The 20,092-nt window shown below is 60.4% G+C and overlaps 2 protein-coding genes across 3 annotated transcripts; one reads left to right on the top strand and one right to left on the bottom strand.

Annotated features, from left to right (window-relative positions):
• The first annotated feature begins 1,278 nt into the window (after positions 1-1,278).
• Positions 1,279-12,319, top strand: LOC136994309 (bone morphogenetic protein 8B-like). Its single transcript, XM_067311647.1, has 7 exons — positions 1,279-1,702; positions 9,146-9,338; positions 9,617-9,765; positions 9,948-10,142; positions 10,484-10,563; positions 10,693-10,803; positions 12,153-12,319. Exons 1-7 carry the CDS (start codon positions 1,279-1,281, stop codon positions 12,300-12,302), a joined length of 1,302 nt encoding a protein of 433 aa, XP_067167748.1. The 3' UTR covers positions 12,303-12,319.
• Positions 12,320-14,232: 1,913 nt separating this feature from the next.
• PPIE (peptidylprolyl isomerase E) lies at positions 14,233-19,057 on the bottom strand. Of its 2 annotated transcripts, XM_067311655.1 has the most exons (10): positions 19,010-19,057; positions 18,815-18,913; positions 18,255-18,298; positions 17,784-17,810; positions 17,108-17,189; positions 16,564-16,664; positions 16,046-16,169; positions 15,780-15,965; positions 14,741-14,883; positions 14,233-14,639 (listed from the first exon to the last, which is right to left on the bottom strand). In XM_067311655.1, the coding sequence occupies exons 1-10, from the start codon at positions 19,038-19,040 to the stop codon at positions 14,571-14,573; spliced, it is 906 nt and encodes a 301-aa protein (XP_067167756.1). In that variant the 5' UTR covers positions 19,041-19,057; the 3' UTR covers positions 14,233-14,570. The 2 variants fall into 2 exon arrangements, with proteins under 2 accessions (XP_067167756.1, XP_067167757.1); XM_067311656.1 differs by lacking the exon at positions 18,815-18,913.
• Between the last annotated feature and the right edge of the window lie 1,035 nt (positions 19,058-20,092).

Raw genomic sequence — 20,092 nt, 5'->3', positions numbered from 1 at the left:
CTGGTGGGATGGGTGCCCAGTGATCAAATGGGGGCCCACTGGGGAACTGGATGCCTGGTAGGATGGGTGACCATGGAGATGGATGCCCGGGGCAGTGGGTGCCCATGGTGGGTGCAAGGTGGGATGGGAGTCCAGTGGGTATAGGAGTCTGGTGAGCTGGGTTCCCCTGGAGGTTGGTGCTCATGGGGGCTGGTGCCTGGTGGGATGGGTGCCCAGGGTGGTGGGTGCCCATGGGGGTGGGTGCCCGGGGCAGTGGATGCCCATGGAGGTGGGTGCCTGGTGGGATGGGTGCCCAGCACAGTAGGTACCTGGTAGCATGGGTGCCTGGCACGGTGGGTGCCCATGGGGATGGGTGCCTGGCGGGATGGGTGTCTGGTGACATGGATGCTCGGGGGATTGGTGCTGGCTGGTGAAGTGGGTGTCCACGGAGATGGGTGCCTAGCGCAGTAGGTGCCCGGTGGGATGGGTGCCTGGGGTGGTGGGTGCCCATGGGAGTGGGTGCCGGTGGGATGGGTGCCTGGCGCAGTAGGTGCCCGGTGGGATGGGTGCCCGGGGTGGTGAGTGCCCGTGGGAGTGGGTGCCGGTGGGATGGGTGCCTGGCGCAGTAGGTGCCCGGTGGGATGGGTGCCCGGGGTGGTGAGTGCCCATGGGGGTGGGTGCCGGTGGGATGGGTGCCCGGCGCAGTAGGTGCCCGGTGGGATGGGTGCCTGGGATGGTGAGTGCCCATGGGGGTGGGTGCCGGTGGGATGGGTGCCCGGCGCAGTAGGTGCCCGGTGGGATGGGTGCCCGGAGTGGTGGGTGCCCATGGGAGTGGGTGCCGGTGGGATGGGTGCCTGGCGCAGTAGGTGCCCGGTGGGATGGGTGCCTGGCGCGGCGGGTGCCCGTGGGAGTGGGTGCCAGTGGGATGGGTGCCCGGCGCAGTAGGTGCCCGGTGGGATGGGTACCCGGGGTGGTGGGTGCCCGTGGGAGTGGGTGCCGGTGGGATGGGTGCCCGGCGCAGTAGGTGCCCGGTGGGATGGGTGCCCGGCGCGGCGGGTGCCGGCGGTCCCGGCTCGGCGCGTCCTGGCGGGGCTCCGGGCGCGCCCGGGCTCCCGGTGCGGGGCGGCGCCGGCGGCCGGGTCCGTCCCTCGCCTTGCCCGGCCGGGGCGGGCCGGGGCCGGGCGCCGCGCGGGGGCCGGGCCGCGCCGCGCCGCTCCGGGCCGGGCGGGCGGCGGCGGGGGGGGGCCGGTCCCGGTCCGGCTCCGGCTCCGGCTCCGGCTCCGGGTCCGCGGCGGTGCCATGGGGCCGGGGCGCGGGGCGGCGGCGGGCCGGGGGCCGCTGGGCGCCCTGGCGCTGCTCTGGGCGGCGGCGGCGCTGAGCGAGCTGGGCAGCGGCAGCGTCCTCCGCCGCCGCCTCCACCACGCCGCCGGCTTCCCGCAGCGGCGGCTCAGCGGCGGCGAGCGGCGCGACGTGCAGCGGGAGATCCTCGCCGTGCTGGGGCTGCCGGGGCGGCCGCGGCCGCGGGCCCCCGCCGCCGCCCGCGCCCCCGCCGCCGCCGCGCCGCTCTTCATGCTCGACCTCTACCACGCCGTGGCCGGCGAGGAGGAGGCGGAGGAGGAGGAGGCGGTGTCGCGGCCCGTGCTCACCGGCCTCAGCACCCAGAGCCCCCCGCCCGGCAGCGTCGTCAGCCGCGCCGACACCGTCGTCAGCCTCGTCAACATGGGTGAGCGCCGCGCCGGGGCGCACCGGCGGCACCGGAGCGCACGGAGGGGACCGGAGCGCACGGCGGGCACCGGGGAAGCCCGGAGCGCACGGCGGGAGCGGACGCGCATAGGGCACCGGGGCCGCAGCGCGCCCGGCGCAGACCGGGGCAGAGCCCCGCGCAGAGCCCCGGGGCCGTCGGGGCGCCGGAGGCAGCGCACGGCGCGGGGGGACGGGGACGGGGACGGTACCGGCGAGCGGGGCGCGGATGCAGAGCACGGCGGGGACCGGGGCGCACGGCGGGACCCGCTCGCGGATCGGCCGGGAGCCGCCGGGCAGAGCCGCCCGGTTCCCCCGGCAGCGGGGCTGCAGCGGCCGCGCTAACGGGGGGCGCCCCGGGACGGCGCGGTCGCTGGCCGCGCTGCAGGCACCACGCGGAGCCCCGCGGCCAGCCCAGCCCTCACCGCCTCGTCCATCCCCGACGCAAAGCCCCGCAGACCGGACCTCGTTGCTGGCTCCCACCGTTGCGCTTCGCTGCCCGGCGGGACGGCTAGCTGTCGGGACAGCCGTCACGCCGTCGGCGCGCAGCGTCCGTCGCGCGCAGCGTCCGTCGTACCCGTGGCATTTTCGCGGTGCATCCCGGCTTGGCAAAGCCTCTTCCGCGCAGGGATGGCTTAACCACCGCGGGAGAGGGGCCGCGAGGGCAGTGGGGGCTGCACGCTGGTGTGGGGACATAACTGCCACCGTCCCAGGCGGGCTGCACCCAGCCTCGACGAGAAGCCCAGCTCCCCTTAAACAAGAGGAGACGGAGAAGGGAAAACAGTGCAGAAAGGGCTGGCAGGCTGCGACGGCGCTGGGTGTAACGCGGTCCCTGCTGGGCACAGCCCAGTTTGTTCTTTTCCTCAAGCTGCAGGGAACTGGGAGTCTTTCACCCGAACGCTACCTCCATCGTAATGCAGCAAAGGGACGCTGGAAACCACCACAGGACTAGGCAGGCTCCTAAACGCCTTCAAAACAAACATCTCAGGGAAATACTAGGTATTAAAACAGGGCAAATGTGGAACAAGTGCCAGGTTTCAGCAGCTCCTTGCCTCTGCTGCTGCCCCGGCTGCGTGCTGAGAACATGGGGAAAAGCACAGCAGAGAGGTTGAGCTGGAAAGGGGTGGCAGCACCTCACTTGACCTGTTGCTTGGTGGTACAGGGAGGACTTTGGTTTGTAGGCACATGGGAACAACTCTCAGGTGAAAAGGAAGCAGGACAATATTCATTTTTTTCTCCAGTCTGAACGCAAGGTGCTGTGGCCCCAGCAGGAGCTGGCTGCTCCCACCGTGCACCCCGATTCCACCACGGTGCAGCAGGCGCACGCGAGCGATGCATGCAAGCGCCAAGGGCTAGCAACCGGGGAGCGTGCGGGAGGGACGGCCGCTCGCTTGCGCCAGCAGCAGGGTGGAACGAATTACCCGCGGTAGGACACTGAATCACGATTCAAAATAAAATACTCAAGGTTGCTAATTATTGCTGGAATCCTGTCCGGCTGGTTACTGAGCAATACAGCGCTCCGCCGCTGTCTTATTTAGAGGCAGTTGCGTGAGCGGCAGTGAAAGCAGGGTGCAGGGGGCTACAGCCACGAGGGCAGGCACCGGGGGGGGGCAGAAACTGTGCACAACCCCGCAGGCTCCCGGGATGCAGAACCAAGGGTTAGGAGCAGCAGCTTTTCCCTGCCTCTGCTCTTCTAAGGAGGTTAAAGTGTCCCTCTCTGGGCTGCAGCAGCCAAGCATGAGCTTTTTCGGGCGCATCCGCGCAGAGGCGGGCAGTGTCAGCGGGCACGGAGTGGTGGCCGGGAGCCCTGGCTCAGGGACGCTGCTCAAGAGTGCGGCTGTTTTTGGCTGCTGCGGGCGCCGCGGCGTGCCAAGCGGCGTGTAACAGGAAGGAGCCGCCGCTCGCCGAGGTACCTGCCGAGGGCCGAACAGGGCCCCTTTCTTCTCCCGCGCCTTTCGGGGCCCAGCCCGGGTTCCCCGCGCACCTGGCGCCGGAGCAGGGGATGAAGGCTGGAGCGGGGCTGGGACCTACCAGGACAGCACAGGAGGGCAGCGGCCACCTGGGGCCAAGGGCAGGAGGGTTTTGCTGTCCCCCGTGTTGGCTCCAGTGTCGTTTCGTTATGTCACGAGTGCTTTTGGGAAGCAGCTTGGTGATGGAAAACATCCGTCCTGGCAGCATGGTTGGTGCAGGAGGACGGCGAAGGGGCAGGAGGCTTCCGCGAGCGAGCACCACAGCCCAGGAAGGCTCGGCCAGGGAAACGCAGTGCCCGCGTGCCGGCTCCACCGCCGGAACCAGCCGCATGTCGCGAGCCGCTGCGCTCGGCGGCCGTCTCCGAGTCCTTTCCCGCAGCCGTGCAGGGAAGCGATAGGCACGAGAAGAAACTACCAAAAAAAAAAAAAATGCTTAAAGTTAGCAGGCTTGGTCAAAAGCGCAGGTGACGGGAAGTCTGGGTGTAGCCGGGAAGCGAGCGCTGTGGGAGAGCCTGCGCGGCGCCCGTGCTCCCGCCCGGCCCTCGCGGCAGCAGCACCGAGAGCTGGGGAGCAGTTTCAGCCGTCTATTTGAATGGCTTTGATTTCTGCGGCTTCGTCACCCCCTTCATGTTAATGAAATATAAACTCCCGTGGGCGAAGGCTAGCTGCAATTTGCATGCGTAATGCGCTGCGTGATTATCGCGATGGGGCGTGCAAATGGGGCAGCTCGGTGCCCATCGGGCGCTCGGACCTGTCCGTGTGCCGTGCACGGCCACCAACAGGGCCGCGTGCGCAGCTCCTGGCCGGCACCCCTTTTCCCTGGGAAGGGGAAATGGCAAACCTCTCCCGTGCACAAACCCATTCCGGTTTGGCCGGGCGAAGCACCTTCTTGCTGTCCTCACTGTGGAGGGAGCGCAGCGACGGTGGCACTGGGCACCATCCGTCAGGCTTGGTTGACTGATCCGCCCGGCCATTCCAGCTCAGTGCCTTTCCGAGTGGAAAGAAAACACTTGAGCGAAGCATGACCCTTGCTATTTTTGCATGCAAACTTAAAGAGTCAGGTGCATTTTTATTTTTAAGCCCGGTGTCAGGATGGGCTTTGAGATTTCCTCTCTGCCGAGGCCGAGCGACCGGCCGTGAGTCATGTTTGCACACAGGTTATAATCGCAGCGGGGGATACGGGAAGGGCTGGCGGAGGGTGTTCGGAGCGCCGAGGTGCCCTCAGCCGCTGCGCCCTCCCCTCGGCACGGCCCAGCGCCTCCCTTTCTTCCGCTCCTCTCCGAAAATAGATGGAGAAAGCACCCCAGGCCTGGCCCCCCGCGCGGCGCGCAGCACCCACGGGCACCGTCGTCTGGCCCCTGTGCGCCGGCAAGGGCGGCCGGTGCTGCCCCCCTCCCCGCTGCCGACCGCGTTTCGCAGCACGTTGCGCCTCCTCCCTCGGCCGCCCCAGCGGCTCCTCCAGAAAACACGGCAGGCGCAGAGCAGGGTTTCGGGGGTTTCTCGCGGCGCGGGTTGCGCCCCTGTGCAGGGATCGGTGTTGGGGCTCCGTGCGCGCCCGCTGCGTGTGCTTTACACGGAAAAATTTTTGCAAAAAAACCCCCAAAATAAAACAAAAAACAATCCCAAACCAAAACTCCCCCAGCCTCCGCCTGTGACACTCTTGCACTTCATCCGCAGCCGGCAGTATTTACACAGCTGGCTGGAAGTGGCGGGGATGTGACTCGGGGCCAGGGCCGCTCGCGCCCACGGGCGGCAGGGCGGCAGGCGCCCTGGGCAGCCCCGGCTCCTGCGGCTGCCGGCGCCCGGCGCCCGTCTCGGGGGGACGGAGGAGCCGCGCGGGAAGCGCCGCGGCAGCCCGGACACGGCAGCGCATGGCAGCGCTCCCAAATCTTCCCATTGCTTTGGAAAGCGTCGGGAGTTTATTTTTTCCTGCTCGCTGCTGCAGGATAGCGTCTTCCTTGCATCTTGTTTAAAACTATTTTAAGAGCCGGAGCACTTTTATGTGGTCGAATATCCTGGCATTTCCTTTTAATTTAGTGTCTGAAATGATCATGGGGACCGTTCGGAGGCAGCCGGGACCAGTAATTAGGACCGACGCGGCGTTTATAGAAACAGCGCGTGCACGCAGAGAGCTTACAGCGAAAAAGCGCAACTAAAAATAACCCCCCGGGCGAGCGAGGCAGAGGGAAGCCGTCCCCGATGCCCCGCGGGGCGCTGCCGATGGGCCGAGCCGCCCGTTCCTGCGCCCGGCCCGATGCCTGGCCCCCGGAGACGCAGCAGCTTCGCTCATGATGCATATACATATGTGTGCGTGTGTGTGTGTGTGTGTATCTATCTCTCTATCTCTCTATATATATGTATTTGGGGGGGGGGGGGGGCATGTAGCATAGTTGGGGCGTTTGGAAAGAAGCAGCATCCTTTAGGAGAGAGAGGGCAGATGCCAAAGGAGGGGGGCAAGGAAGGAGAAGAGCTTGGGCTGTTTTTTTTTAGCGTGTCTAATCCGCAATCCGGATAATCCGCCCACGGATAATTGCGGGTTGGCCGTAGAGCTGAGTCAAGCCTCCGCCAGGCGATCGCCGGAGCCCGCGGGGAGCGGCTGGACGGGGAGAGCCGACGACCCCGGCGCCGTGCCGGTAGCTACCGGGCCCCGCGCCATCCCGGCGGAGCCGCTCGGAGCCCGGCCGGCCGAAGGGCCGAGGGAGCCAGCGCACCCTCCCCGCTGCGGGTGGGTAACTTTGCAGCCATTCACAATTTCCCCGGAAAACGTAGCGCTGTTAACCGCGCGCCCGTGCTGCCGTCGTGCAGGCGGCCGCACGTCCCGGTCCCGTCGCCTTCGCTCTGCTGCGTTGACCCAAACGCAGTGCAGAGGGGATTCATTTTTAGCAGCCAGCGAAAGCAGGGATTTCTCCCAGGCTTTCATCCCAATATGTGGAAGCGTGCCGTTAAGTCCAGCTGATTTGGTTTGTCAAGGTGCATGGTTAATCACGGTCCTGCTCATCGTTTCTCATTCCTGGTCAGGTTTTGCCTGGGAATCCCCTGGGCTTTTCTCCCTGCTTGTCTCCAGCTTATCCCCGTTCTTGCTCCTCACTTCCGGAGCATCTTGGCAGCCTCTGGAGCAGGCCCGGCTCTGCTGGGGTCCCCTCGCATCCCCCGGTGTCTCAGCGGGTCGAAGCTCAGATGCTGATCTCAAAAGCTGAGTTTCATCACGAATCCTTCCTCCCCAGTTAACTTCCCGCAGGGCGGAAAATTCCCAGCTGGGAAGAGGGTCCCACTGCAGGGCCGTGTCCCGCAAAGCTTGCCACAACCCGCCCCCCCCCCCCCCCCGGCGGCCCTTCCCGCGGAGCGTGCCTGCAAATCCGACACGGCGAAGTCCAAGTATCCCGGCAAAGCCTCTAATTGCAGCCGCCTGGGGTTTCCCGAGCCCTGCGCCGGGCTTCGCTGGCGGGGCCGCGCTCGAGGAGCTCCGGCGTGGGGGGCACGAAGCCGGCGTCGCCCCCGCATGTCCCCACCGCCCCGGCGATGGAAATGCAATCAATCAGTGATGGGGGGGTGCAGCTGGGCACCCTGCGCCGGGACAACAGGCCACCCCCAAGGGGTGACACGGCATCGCTGTCCCAGCGAGGGGAATGCCGTGGGATGGCCAAAAAAAAGAAGGACGTGCGGAGCCGGGGTCTGCGGCTGCCGCGGGGAAGGGCCGGGGGAGCCAGGCCGCCGCCGAGCAGGAAGCGCTCGCCGCATCCGCCCCGGGCCCGCCTGGCCCCGGGCTTTTTTTAAAGCATAGCTTGCGGTGAGGCCAGGAGCTGGAGGGAATGTGGGTTTTTCTTTTTTCTTTTTTTCTTTTTTCTTTTTTTTTTTTTTAAAAAAAAGACCCACAGATGCATAATTAAAATCTCAGAGCTCAGTTGGGAGAGATGCGCCGCGCCGCTCGCTCCCCCCCCGGGCAAAGCCGGCCGCGGCCCCGCGGGTGCTCGAAAGCCGCTTGTGCATGGTGACTAGACGAGGAAAAGGCAAAAAAGCTGCACCCGAGCGGCTTTTCAGACCAAAAACCCCCCAAACTTTTAGGGTTTTCTTTTTTTTTTGCCCCCATGCTGGAGGCAAGGAAGGGTCCCGGCTTCACCCACCTAGGAAACGCCAGTCCCCATCCAAATGGGACGGGCAGACCTTGGGGAGTATTAAATTTGGATTTTTTTTTTTCCCCTGGAATCAGTCAAAAGTTACACTATAAAAAACATGCATGTTCGGTTTTGGAAAAATAAAACGCACTGGATCCGATTCGCTACGTTTCTTTTATGCTTGAAGCAGGAGGAGTTTTAATCGCTTTAATTATATTCAGTCATGGCAGCCTGGAATATTTTTAAAGCGCAATTTAAAGAAAATAATTACATATTATAGAAGCTGTGTGGGTACGTATTACCATAAAGAAACACAGTATTTATTTTTTTTGTTTGATGGACTTCTTATTTTAAATAAAAAAAAAAAATCACAAGAAGTTTCCGTTTTCAGTATGCCCCAGATTTCTGGAGAAAGCAGACGCTTTGAGTGAAAAGCAGGGTTTGATTTTTACAGAACAATTACCTGACCATTCCCCCTTCCCAAACTCCAGCAGTCTGAAAATTTTTCATTTCATCGGCCTAGCCAAGATACACAGTTGAGAGAGAGGAAAAAGGGGGGAAAAAAAGCCGTAAATTGATTAAAGAGAATAGTTATTTTTAGCCCAAAGCGGAGCCAGCCCTGCGCCCCTGAGCCCCGCAGGTCTGGCGACGCCGTGCCGGGCGCGAACCATCGGGATCCGTGAGGTTTGGGAGCTGCAGCGCCCGCCCCGGCCCCGGCCGGAGTTTTGTGCCCTGAACGCCTCGAGCAGCCACTGCGTGAAATGCTTGCAAAAAGCCAAATTTTGATTTGGGGGGGCAGTTTTGCAGGGCAGGGTGCAGGTGGGGGGGGGGGTGCCCAGCGCCCGCAGGGGATGCACGAGCCAGGAGACCCCAGCCATGTCCATTTGCTGCTGAGCCCCAAAACAGCCCCCCCCCCCCAAATAAACCCTGCCAATCCTGACCGGGGGGGGGGGGGGGTAGTTTTCCATGCAGCAGGGAGGGGATTTTCAACCCTTTGCATGCTGTGTGGTTTGCACAGAGGTGGCTCGATGGGGGCTTCCTCGTGCACCGCCGTGCTCCTAAATCGGTTTTGGGCACTGACGGTCTGGCAGCTCCTGGGGGCTTTGGTGAGGGATAAAAAGTCCCAGGAGAGGAAAGATGGGGATTTGCAGCAGCCGATGCAGAGCAAAGGCTGCTGGCCCAGTGCGGGGTCAGAAATGCAGCCACCTTGCAGGGTCCCTGCAACGGGCACCGGATGGGGGGGGTTTGTTCCTGCACCGCGGGAAAAATCAGGGCAGCGGGAATTGCACTAAATCCTGGCATTCGAGGGCCCACCGGGGCCTCCCTGACCCTTTCCTCTTGCAGTGGAGCAGGACAGGGACATCTTCTCCCCGAAGCCCTACTGGAAGGAGTTCAGGTTCGACCTGACGCAGATCCCCACGGGCGAGACGGTGACGGCCGCCGAGTTTCGCATCTACAAGGCGCGCGGCGTCGCCCGCCACGCCAACAGCACCCTCCACGTCAGCATCTACGAGGTGGCGGCCGAGCACGCCAACAGGTGCCGGGCACAGGCACGGGGACGGGCACGGGGACGGGAACGCCGCTGCAGAGCCCCAAGCCCGGCGCTGTCCCTTCCTGCCGCCGGATAAACCAGTAACGCCGCGGCCGGCTGGTTCCCACGGCTTTCGCATGGGGGCAATGCACATCCCGGCTTCTGCAGCGCAGGTGGGAGGGTGCTTTTTTGCAGCCAGAAAAGAGTCCTGGCCTTTAGGTGCTATTATTCACCTGCTTTTTTTTTTTTTTTTTTTTTTTCCCCCACCCTCCCCATTTCCCCAGGGAATCGGACTTGTTCCTGCTGGACGTGCAGGACCTCCGGGCGGGTGCCGAGGGCTGGCTCGTCTTCGACGTCACGGCCGCCAGCAACCACTGGTTCGCGGGACGGAAATACAACCTGGGGCTGCGGCTCTACGTGGAGACGGATGAGGGTAAGGCCGCCAGCGGCGAAGGGGCGCCGACGTCCCCGTCCTCCCGCGTCCCCGGCCGCAGGGGATGCTGCAACCGCAGCGCGTTGCTGCAAGCTCCCGCCCGTGCTTTTCCCGGCGCCCCGGAGCGGCTCGGCGGGCTCGGCGGCGTGCCGACGTGTCCCTTGCTCCTCCCGCCGCTGCAGGGCACAGCGTGGACCCCGGGCTGGCCGGGCTGCTGGGGCGCCGCGGGCCCCGCTCCAAGCAGCCCTTCATGGTGACTTTTTTCCGGGCGAGCCCCGGCCCCGCGCGAGTGACCCGGGCGGCCAAGCAGCTGCGCAAGAGGCAGCCCAAGAAGACAAACGACCTCCCGCATCCAAACAAGCTGCCGGGGATTTTCGGTAAGCGCGCGCCGGGGAAGAAAAATGGGCCTTATCCGAAACACAAGGCTCCGCCGTTGCCGCAGTCAAGGGGTCTTTCGTCAGGGCCACGCTCTTTCGGGATGCCTCTCCCGGCCCCGAAGGGCGGCTCCAGGTGAGCTACGGTTGAGGGCTCTGTTTTCCCGGGATGCGGGTCGTTCCCGCCGGTGTGGGGCGCACGGGCGTCAGGGCGGCCCCAGGTTTTGTCCCTTTTTTTGCAAAAAGGAGGGATTCCCCTGCTTTGGCTCCTCCGGCGGGCCGGTGACTGGGGTGTTTTTGGGGCGCGGGGGCCGCCGCAGCCTGACCCCCCCCTCTCCCCGCAGACGAGGGCCACGCCGCCGACGGCAGGCAGGTCTGCCGGCGCCACGAGCTCTACGTCAGCTTCCAGGACCTCGGCTGGCTGGTAATTTCCCCCTCCCCGGGCGTTTCTCCCGGGAAAAGCGAATGCAAGAAACCCAAGCCCGCAGGCGGGGTTTTGCAGGCGGGGGGGGCGGTCGGGCGCCGTCTCACCCCTGCACCCTCCGCGTCGCAGGACTGGGTGATCGCCCCGCAGGGTTACTCTGCCTACTACTGCGAGGGCGAGTGCGCCTTCCCGCTGGACTCGTGCATGAACGCCACCAACCACGCCATCCTGCAGTCCCTGGTCAGTGCACGCGCCCCCCCCCCCCCCAGCACCCCCGTGTCCCCCCCCCCCACGGGCGGCCAAAGCAGGGCCACGTTTGAGAGCGTTTGGGTGCAAGCGGATCCCTGCAGGCGCGTGCGCGGCTGCGCGGGTGCTTGCAGCAGGCGGCTGCCCCGGCTGTAATTCTGGAAATTCTCCCTCTTTTGATTTTTCCGAATGATACGATTCCCTCCTTGAGGTTAGCAGCGGCAGGGACAAACCGTGCTATCTCTCCTGGCTAATATTATTTCCCCCTTGCAATTCCCTCGGAAAGGTGAGCAGCCCCGGGAAAGCATCGCCGGGGCTTTGCAAAGGCTGGGACCGCGCCGGCGTGCGCGGCCCCGAGTGTGCAAAGGTTTTGTGCACGGCCCTGTGTTACGGCGCACAGCCCAAGCGCTCGGCTCAGCCTATTCCCAACAGGAAGGTTTTAATGCCGCCTTTTCCCCGAGCCACCCCGCGTCGCAGCAGGATGCTTTAATTTCTGGAATTTCCTGCCCTGTGAGCGCCCGCTTTCCCCATGGCGGAGTCGCGCTGCCTCGGTCGCTGGCGGGTAATCAGAGCTCGCGCCGAGCCCTCGCAGCCGGCTTTGAAGGTGATGCTGTTTGGTGCTGGCGTCGGCGCAGCGCCGGCCGCGGGGCCGGTCCGAGCCCACGGAGGTGGCACCGGGGGTGTGTGTGTGTGAGGGTTTCCATTTATTCTTTTTTCACCCCAATTTTCCCAGCCCTTTGCCTCCCTGCTGCCAAACCTCCACCTTTGTACCCAAAGCCCCGGTGGCTCTTTTCCCCAAACCAGCCGGTTTTGGTGGGATGTGAATCACCTCGCCGGCGCAGGCGGCTGGCTCCGGCCCTCCCGGGAAGCGCCGGAGGCTGTGGCAGGGCCGGCAAACGCCCGGGGAAGCACGGGGCAGCCGATGCCAGCGCCGGCAAATAGCAGGGTTTGACAGCGAAACGCCGGACTTCCGACCTGGGAGAGTCCCGCCGGCCCGGGAAGAAATTAATTGCAGATGTTTGCTAACGCCAGCCGGGGCCGGCTACTGCAAGCGCTAGTGCAGTCGCGGCTGGCAGCCCCCGGCCACCGCCTGCAGCCGCGAGGCTCAGCCTGACGTTTCCCTGGGGTTTTTTAACCATTAGCATGTCCAGAGGCCCAAAATCCCAGCTTAAGGAAGGGGCTGCTGGGCCAGCGCGGTGCCCCGCACCCCGTTCCAACACGAACTGCAGCACGGGCTGCCAGAAGTCGGGAATAAATATTTTTAATGAAAAGCTGGAAATTATCCACTCATTCCGGGGGGGGGGACGCATCGGGGGGGGGGCTCACGGCCGCTCTGTGCCCAGGTGCATCTGATGAAGCCCGAAGCCGTGCCCAAGGCCTGCTGTGCCCCCACCAAGCTCAGCGCCACCTCCGTCCTCTACTACGACAGCAACAACAACGTCATCCTCAAAAAGCACCGCAACATGGTGGTGAAGTCGTGCGGCTGCCACTGAGCCCGGCCCGGCCGGGACCGCGGGAACGCTGCCTTGTCCCCCACCCCCCCCCCCCCCCCCCCGAGCGCGGGCAAAACGAGTTTCACGGGCTGAATCGTAGCAAAAGCCGTGAAAGTAAAAATAATTAATAATATTAAACCCTCGCGACCCTCCTTCCCCAAACTGGATGTAAATAATATAAAACTTTTATTCTCCTACTGCACTTAACGAGACACATATATATATATATAAAAATATATATATAGGGGAGAGAGAGTTTGTGGCTGGTTACGTGTCTGTTTGGGTCGTGGCTAATGTATTTTCCTCTCGGGCCGCTGGCTCGCAGGCTTCTGCAGTCTTAATTATTATTGGAGGCAGTTTAGGCTGACGGGTAATTAGGGCTGGGGAGGCGGCGGCTGAGTTGCTCCGGGATTTAGCTGTATCTAGCTGCATCTGTTTAACTAACCCGGCTCCAACCAGCGCTTCTAATGCCCTAAATGAAAACACCGTCAGCCAAGTAAATAGCTGGCTGACTAACCGGCTCCTGTTTACTTAGAGTTTAAAAAAACTCAGCCAATTGGGGGGGGAAAAAAAAAGGCCAAAAAAAAAAAAAAAAGCCGTTTTGAGCTACGACACTGTTATAAAATAAATGCCTAGTTTGGAAAGTAAACACGTAGTTTCTCTTGCTGTTTGTTTTTTAATAAATGTCACGGCACAGCAGCGTGCTGTTCCACGGAGACGATTTCGCAACGAGAAGTCCTCAGGATCGGCTAAAATTGTACCTATTTGCTTGAAAATAATCCGTGCCAAGCTGCAGGGATGGGCGTTTCGGCGGCTCGTGTGTGCCGAGCAGGGCGAGCGGCTCGCGGCCGGGCCGGCAGCCGGGTGGGGGGGAGCGCCGCTTCGCTTTGCTCTTTGCACAGTTTGGTACTTGCTGCGACGCTCCCGGGGAACGGCCGGGCCCAGCTCAGCTCGGGCCTCCGGAGAACCTTTCCCCGGCGCCAGTATTGCGGGATTCGTCTGCAAGGGCTGTCTTCAAATTTTTGAGATTTTTAAACAAAAAAAAAAAGGAGGCAGCGGAGTAAGTGCTGGATTGGCCTGCCTGTTGTTTCAGGTGACTTTTGAGCCCAAAACAGCCTGGAAAAGTAGCAGGTGAATGAGATCAACGCGGTATTTCCTATGAAAAGGGATCACCCCTGGTTTGTAATTAGTTGGGCCGACAAAAATGAACTGAGCTCCCCCGATCCCCGCCAGCTCCCCCGTCCTGGGAACACCTGGGCCGAATCCAGCCCTGCACAGATGTTCCTGCCCCCAAGCGCCGGTTCCCAGAAGCACCCAGCCCCATAATGTCACGGGAAGCCCTAATTAAATCACTTTACACCCATGTGGTCACCTTTACGGTGCAAGGCCAGAGCTGCCCACTGACGGGAACCGGAGGTGCGTGTGGCTACCCCCTTCCAGACACCAGTTTGGAAACTAAACCCCTTCTCCTCCCAGCCCTTCCTATAGCCTCATCCCTTTTTTTTTTTTCTTCCATCACCCAAACAGCTTATTCATTTCCTGGTGCTTCTTTTCCAGCCCTTCTTCTCCCACTTACAGCTCTAAGTAAATACTCTCCGTCCTGCCGGCCTTCAGGCCAGGCTCACTTCCCAGCAGTACGGGCACCTGCCTCCCTCTGCTGATGGGAACAGACATTACAGAGCCTGAGGCCAAAAACATCCACACCGCATCCCGGTGATGATTTTTTTGGGGGGGAGGGGAAGAGTATGGTATGAGACCCAGCTCTGCTTTTCTTGCCCCAGCATGGGCGGCCGCTGCTGGAGCCCCAATTTGGGAAGGATTTGAGAAGACCAGGGCAAACGCAAACACAGTTCTCAGCGTTTTGAAACGTAGTGATGCTGGGAAACGACTCCACGCAGGGAGAAGTCAAAGGCCAGGGTCAGATGCTCAATATTTTTAAAACTAGGTTTTATTTTCATCAAGTAGAAAGTCTTTATCAAACACACCAGCAGAACTGGTCCTGCCTGGCGCAGGAGATGTCGCAGGCTCAGACGCGGTGTTTTCTGAGACAGGCTGCTTTCCTCTCGAGGTCGAGGCAAGCCCCCCACCCCGCCACGCCGCGTGCAGGCTGGAGCAGTCACGCCAAGCTTTGCATGGTGATTTCCACGGAAATCGCAGGAGCTGGGCTTTGCGAGCGGGTCACGGGGCTTCCCGATCCAGCCAGTTCTCCGGCCCCTCCAGGCCAGGCTGGAGACGGCCGCCCCATCCCACCTCCTCCATGAGCCGAGGTCACGCGTACTCCCCGCAGTCTGAGATGATCACCTTCTGCTTCGGCTTCCCATCTTTGGTACCTTGAGCCTTTAAGAAAAGAGTAAAACAGGGACAGGAATTGAAGGAATGAAGCCAAAGGGCAGAAGCGAGGTGGGCAGTGCCCTGGCCTTCCCGCTGCCGGCTCCCACCTCGATCTGCCGCACCACGTCCATGCCCTCCGTCACCTCGCCGAACACCACGTGCTTCCCGTCCAGCCAATCTGTTTTATCGCACGTGATGAAGAACTGGGAGCCGTTGGTGTTCGGGCCAGAGTTTGCCATCGATAACAGGCCTGCGATCAAAAAGCTTGGTGTTATCATGAGGGTGGGGGCAAGGAGCTCCAGCACGTGACCTGCTACGTAAACCCCTCCCCAAAACCCATTCCCAGGCCCCGCAAAACGCTGCCAGTTTTAGGAGCGTCTCTGCAAATTAAACTCCATAGAAACTGGTGGAAGCTGATTTCGCAGAGAGCGCAGCACTTCCAGGCATGAAAAATGGAAAAGGGCATTAGAGACTGTTGATCTTTTTTTAGCAGTAGTAATAGAAAGGGTGTTTGTAAAGGAGATAAACCTGCTTGCTTTTTGCAGCTTTTCTAATGTTCAGCTTTTTACTGTGACATTCTTCCCTTAAAATCGAACAGGAAAGTAGCTTTGAAACTCTGTCTCCATTATCATAATATCGGAATGCAAAAGGGCTCATGGAGAGCAGGAGAATCACGCATTTCTGCTTGCTGGATGTAGGTGAAACACGACTATCCGATCACAACAGCTTACACAGTGAGGGAAGCGTTTGGCCGATACAGATCCCAATTTGGGGCTCTTAGTGTCAACCCAGCCTAGGTTAAGACAGACCAAATTTTGCCGTTGATGGTGTTGAGCCATTTTGTGCTCCTGGTTAAATACACAAGTGGCCTCACTTCTAAGATCTACCCGTTGCTTTCTCGTGGCGTGCAGGCACCTGGCCAGCACAACGCCTGTCCTCCCCAAGACAGCCTCCACTGAGAGGCAGGGGCTTGAATAAACGATGAGAAAGCCCATTTCTCCTTCCAAATTAAGTCTAAATCCCACTGGCAGCGAGATGCTGGAGGAGCCACATCACTTTTGTGGATAATGACGGAGATTCATCCAAGGAACTAGGAGCTCGTCCGATCCCCAGGAGCCCACTCCTGGCTGTCGTAGCCCACCCTACCTGGCCCCGTGTGTTTCAGAATGAAGTTCTCATCGTCAAACTTCTTCCCGTAGATGGATTTGCCTCCGGTGCCGTTGTGGTTGGTGAAGTCTCCAGCTTGACACATGAACTGGGGGATGATGCGGTGGAAGCTGCTCCCTTTGAAGCCGAAGCCTTTCTCGTGGGTGCAGAGGCAGCGGAAATTCTCTGTTTGGAGCAGGGGAGAGAGGTGAGAGCCGTATCGCCGTTTGAAGCGACAACACCAGAGAAGCCGACCCTCTCCTCACCTACGGTCATGGGTACCACATCTGAGCGCAGGAGGATCTGGAGCCGCCCGGCAGGTTTGTTGCCAATCTTGATGTCCATGTAAACCTGAGGGTTGGCTCGGGATTTCTTAGCAGGAGGTTCACCCTGGGCAGGAAAAGGAGAAAGCAAGTTTTCCTGTGCTCTCCCTCAAGAGATGGCTGGCCCCAAGCTCCCAGCCGTCAGTATGGCACAAACAGAGGAGATGGCTTCAAAACTCCTCCAAGAAAGTGAGCAGCAACAGCCTTCACTGACAGGGCAGAAAACTGCAGCACCTTCATGGCTCACTGAGTTTTTGGGAGCACAGGCTCTGCCCAAGGCTGCCGCTCACTCTTGGCTCCACGTTTCTGATAGCTCACAGGACCCAGAGATACCTGAAGTGATGATTTACCCACCCCACGATGACATTCAGCTAGCATGGGGGGATACAGACAGCTCCAGCTACTGTTCCCTCCTCCACTCAGAGGAGACCCCGTTGCTTTGGCTCATTTATTTTTCCTACCTCCTGCGTTTCTGGTTTGGGGGCCTCTGCTCCCCCCTCCTCTGTGTTCTCCTCCAGAGTCTTCCCCGAAAATTTCTTCAGCCAGTCATCATCCGACCAGACTGCGACAGCAAAAGGAAGGGTCAGAGCAGGGGAACCGAACCCAATGGCCACGCGTGAGGACGCACGGGGCTGCGCAGGGTCAGAGCACAGCAGGGCCCCGGCAGCGGGACCACACCGAAGGCGCGGGAGCACTTGGCTGGCAGTAGCCAACCCCGAAAGACAAGGCGTGTGGTTACCCACGCCAGCCAGGCCAACAGGGGAACAACAGTCAGAGAACACAAAGGCAACTGGAAGTACAGCAAAGCTTGTATCCATCAAGGAATTGGGATATTTTGGGTTATTAGGATGCTGGTGAGATCCCCAAATGGGAGGCAGAGCAATACAAGCTGAGGTCTCTGCCTCAGGGTCTGGGAAAGCACAAAGAAAGGCTGATGCTCGGAGCAAGCACGAGGCTCTGACAGTTGTTCACTAGGTTGTTCTCCTCTCCTAAGCACCAACTCACCAGGCCTTGATGATCCTTCTTTAATCCGCATTGGTTTGGCCAAGTTCACACGGATTGTCCTGCCAAAGAGCTCAGATTCATTCTGTACAGGAAAAAACAAAACAAAGCCCACCAAAAGGTAAAAAATTGCTGTTCCCCCCCCAAATCCCTGCAGAAGTCAAAGAAACACAGAGCTTCCTTTCTCTCCCTTCTCCTGATTTTGGACTGAGGGCCCCAGACCTTGCAACCAGACCACAGGCAACGGTGAACACGTGAATGAAGCAGGGACGAGCACAGCGGGCAAGGACCTGGTCCACAGCAGCACTCGAGCCCCAGCCCTCACCCCCCGGGGCCACACTTGAAGCAGCACCCACCCCATTTCCGCAGACAGCTTCGTTGACATTATACACATCCAGAGCTGCCACTAAACTTTGCTGGGGTTATATCTGGCTTGTGTCTGTTCCCAACACCGGCCGCCCAGGACAGCTTGGTGGTGGGACTGCTACTGTGTTCTCCTTCCCCTCCTGGGAATGGTGCGGTGTCAGGCACACGGAGGTAGGAGACAAGAGCCCAACGGGTATTTCTGAAACAATCTGCCTTGCTCCATCCTACTGGGAAGACGGTGAAGCCCCATGCTGCGAGGAGCAGAGCAGCGATTACACTTTCCAGGGCAGCATTCAGCACGCAGAGACCATACCATGTTGTCAATAGCTGCTGCGGCATCCTGTGGAAAGAGGAAAAGATCGTTGTTGCCATTTCTTCGCTTCTTTTTATGTAAGATACTTGATCATCTTCACCAATATTTGGGAGAGGAGGAGAGAGATCTTGCCTAACGACGCCCAGGATATGTCATGACACCCCGTGCTCCAACCAAGCTGAGAAACCCACCACTGCTGCTGAAGACAAACTGAGCTCTAGGGAAAGCAGGTGAGCGTCTTGGACCAGGAGTGGCCATGCTTCAGCCCAAAAGAAAACGGGAAAACTGGGAACTCAGAGAGGCAGAACAGCGACTTGGCTGCAGCTACTGGAGAATGGTCCATAGCTGCGACAGGTAACCTGCACCTGCTTAAATCAACTGCAAAACTCCTGCTGTCTTCAACCAGAGGAGGACCTAGTCCAAAATGCCAGAGGAGGAAGAAGATTGCTCAAGTATTTGCCCCTTTCTCACCTCTGCCAGCTCAAATTCAATGAAAGCAAATCCTCGGTGCTTTTCTGCAGAGAGAAAAACAAGCAGTCACGAAGAGCAGGGATGAAGAGGCAAGCCCCAGGGTGAGATGAGGAGACCTGGGACGAGGTGGCTGGCCCTAGGCCCAGGCCATGAGCCCCGGGACAAGGTGAGGAGCCCCAGGACGAGGTGAGGAGCCCCAGGACGAGGCTGTGAGTCCTGGGATGAAGTATTGAGTCCCAGGACCAGGTGGCCAGTCCCACGATGAAGTGTTGAGCCGCGGGATGAGGTGAAGAGCCCCAGGAGAAGGCCACAAGCCCCAGGACCAGGCTGTGAACCTCAGGATGAAGGACTGAGCCCTGGGACCCGGCAGCCAAGCCGGGGATGAAACCAGTAGTCCTAGGATGAAACTAGGAGCCCTGGGACGAAGCCACAAGCCCCAGGGCCAGCTCACAAGCCCCAGGACGAGGCGAGGAGCCGCGGGACGAGGCCGCTAGCCCCAGGCTGGAGCAGGGAGACCCGACGAGGGCCCTCCTGGCCGCCCCCCGCCGCGGGCCACGCACCGGTCTCGTAGTCCAGGGGGATCTGGATGTCGGTGATGTCTCCGAAGGGGATGAAGGCGGCGTGAAGCACCTTCTCGTCCACCTCCTCGGCCAGGCCGCCTGCGGGGCGCACAGCGCGTTACCGCCCGCCTCCCCCCCCCCCCCCGGGGCTGCACCGGCGCCACCGCCCCGCGGCCCCGCGGCCCCGGCGCTCACCCACGTACAGCACCCGCTTGGTGGTGGCCATCTTCCCTCCCCGGCAGCCTCCGCCCGGCCCCTGCCCCGGAACCGCACGGCGGCTCCGCCCCGCCGCCATCGCCGCCCTCAGGGCTGCGCTGCGCCAGGCCGCGGCTGCGCGGGGCGGCACCCGGGGCTGAGGGAAGCGTCCAAACCCAGCCCCGAGGATTATTTTACTCCAATATCGGGCAATCGAGGTAGCGATTTGCTGTAGGACTAAAATAACGACGTGCCCCAGCTGCGGTAGAAACAAAGCGGGTTAAGCCCAACCTCAGACTGGCCTTGACGTAGGCAGCAGCTGCTTTAGGCTACGTGCTGCAGGTTTACGTGCTGTCTGTAAGCGGTGAGCTTTTGCTGCGTGCATGGTCCCCCTATGTCCCTATTTGTGCCACAGCAGCTTGGCCCGGATTTCCAAGTAGGATTCTTGCATATTTTACTACCGCCACCCGCTCTAAAAAAAACAGGACAAAGGCAAAGTAGCATTTACAGTGCACGAGAGCCATTTCTGCTTTTCTAGGACATTCTCAGCCACAGGCTTCTAGTGTTTTGCAAGCCTGAATTAAGCCTCAGTTCCACTAGAGAGCAGCTGTTCTCCTTTCACAGGGCAGCTAAGGTGTCCTTCGAGGTAGCCCCTTCCCTTTGGCAGAAGCATTTTTTTCAAGCTCTTTCTCTCATCAGTATTGCATTCTATGGAGTTAGCTGAAAAATACTTTTCATGCCAAAGGATCACCCAAAATGTTTTACAACCTCAATTTACTAACTTCACCACCAGAGCAGAGCCATGTTGTAGGGTATAAAATACCCAGACTGTTCTGTAACGACAGAACCACTAAAAGAAAACACCCAGGTGAATGTGTAGGAAGAATATATGTGAAGAACAGGAATTTCCTCTCCTCCAGACAAAAAGTGATCCAAACCTCCTTCATGCTCCACTTGAAAAATACCTCCCACTGCCTTCTATTATGTCACCAGTTGGTTACAGTCACCATTTGGACACTAACCAAACCCAACACAATCATCCTGTGGCAGAACTTCAGCACAGTTGCTCCAAAACAGTGACTG

Source organism: Apteryx mantelli, chromosome 27 (genome assembly GCF_036417845.1).
Source record: "Apteryx mantelli isolate bAptMan1 chromosome 27, bAptMan1.hap1, whole genome shotgun sequence".
Classification (NCBI taxonomy): domain Eukaryota; kingdom Metazoa; phylum Chordata; class Aves; order Apterygiformes; family Apterygidae; genus Apteryx; species Apteryx mantelli.
The sequence above is the reverse complement of the archived record's forward strand: the minus strand, read 5'-3'. Positions and strand labels throughout refer to the sequence as shown.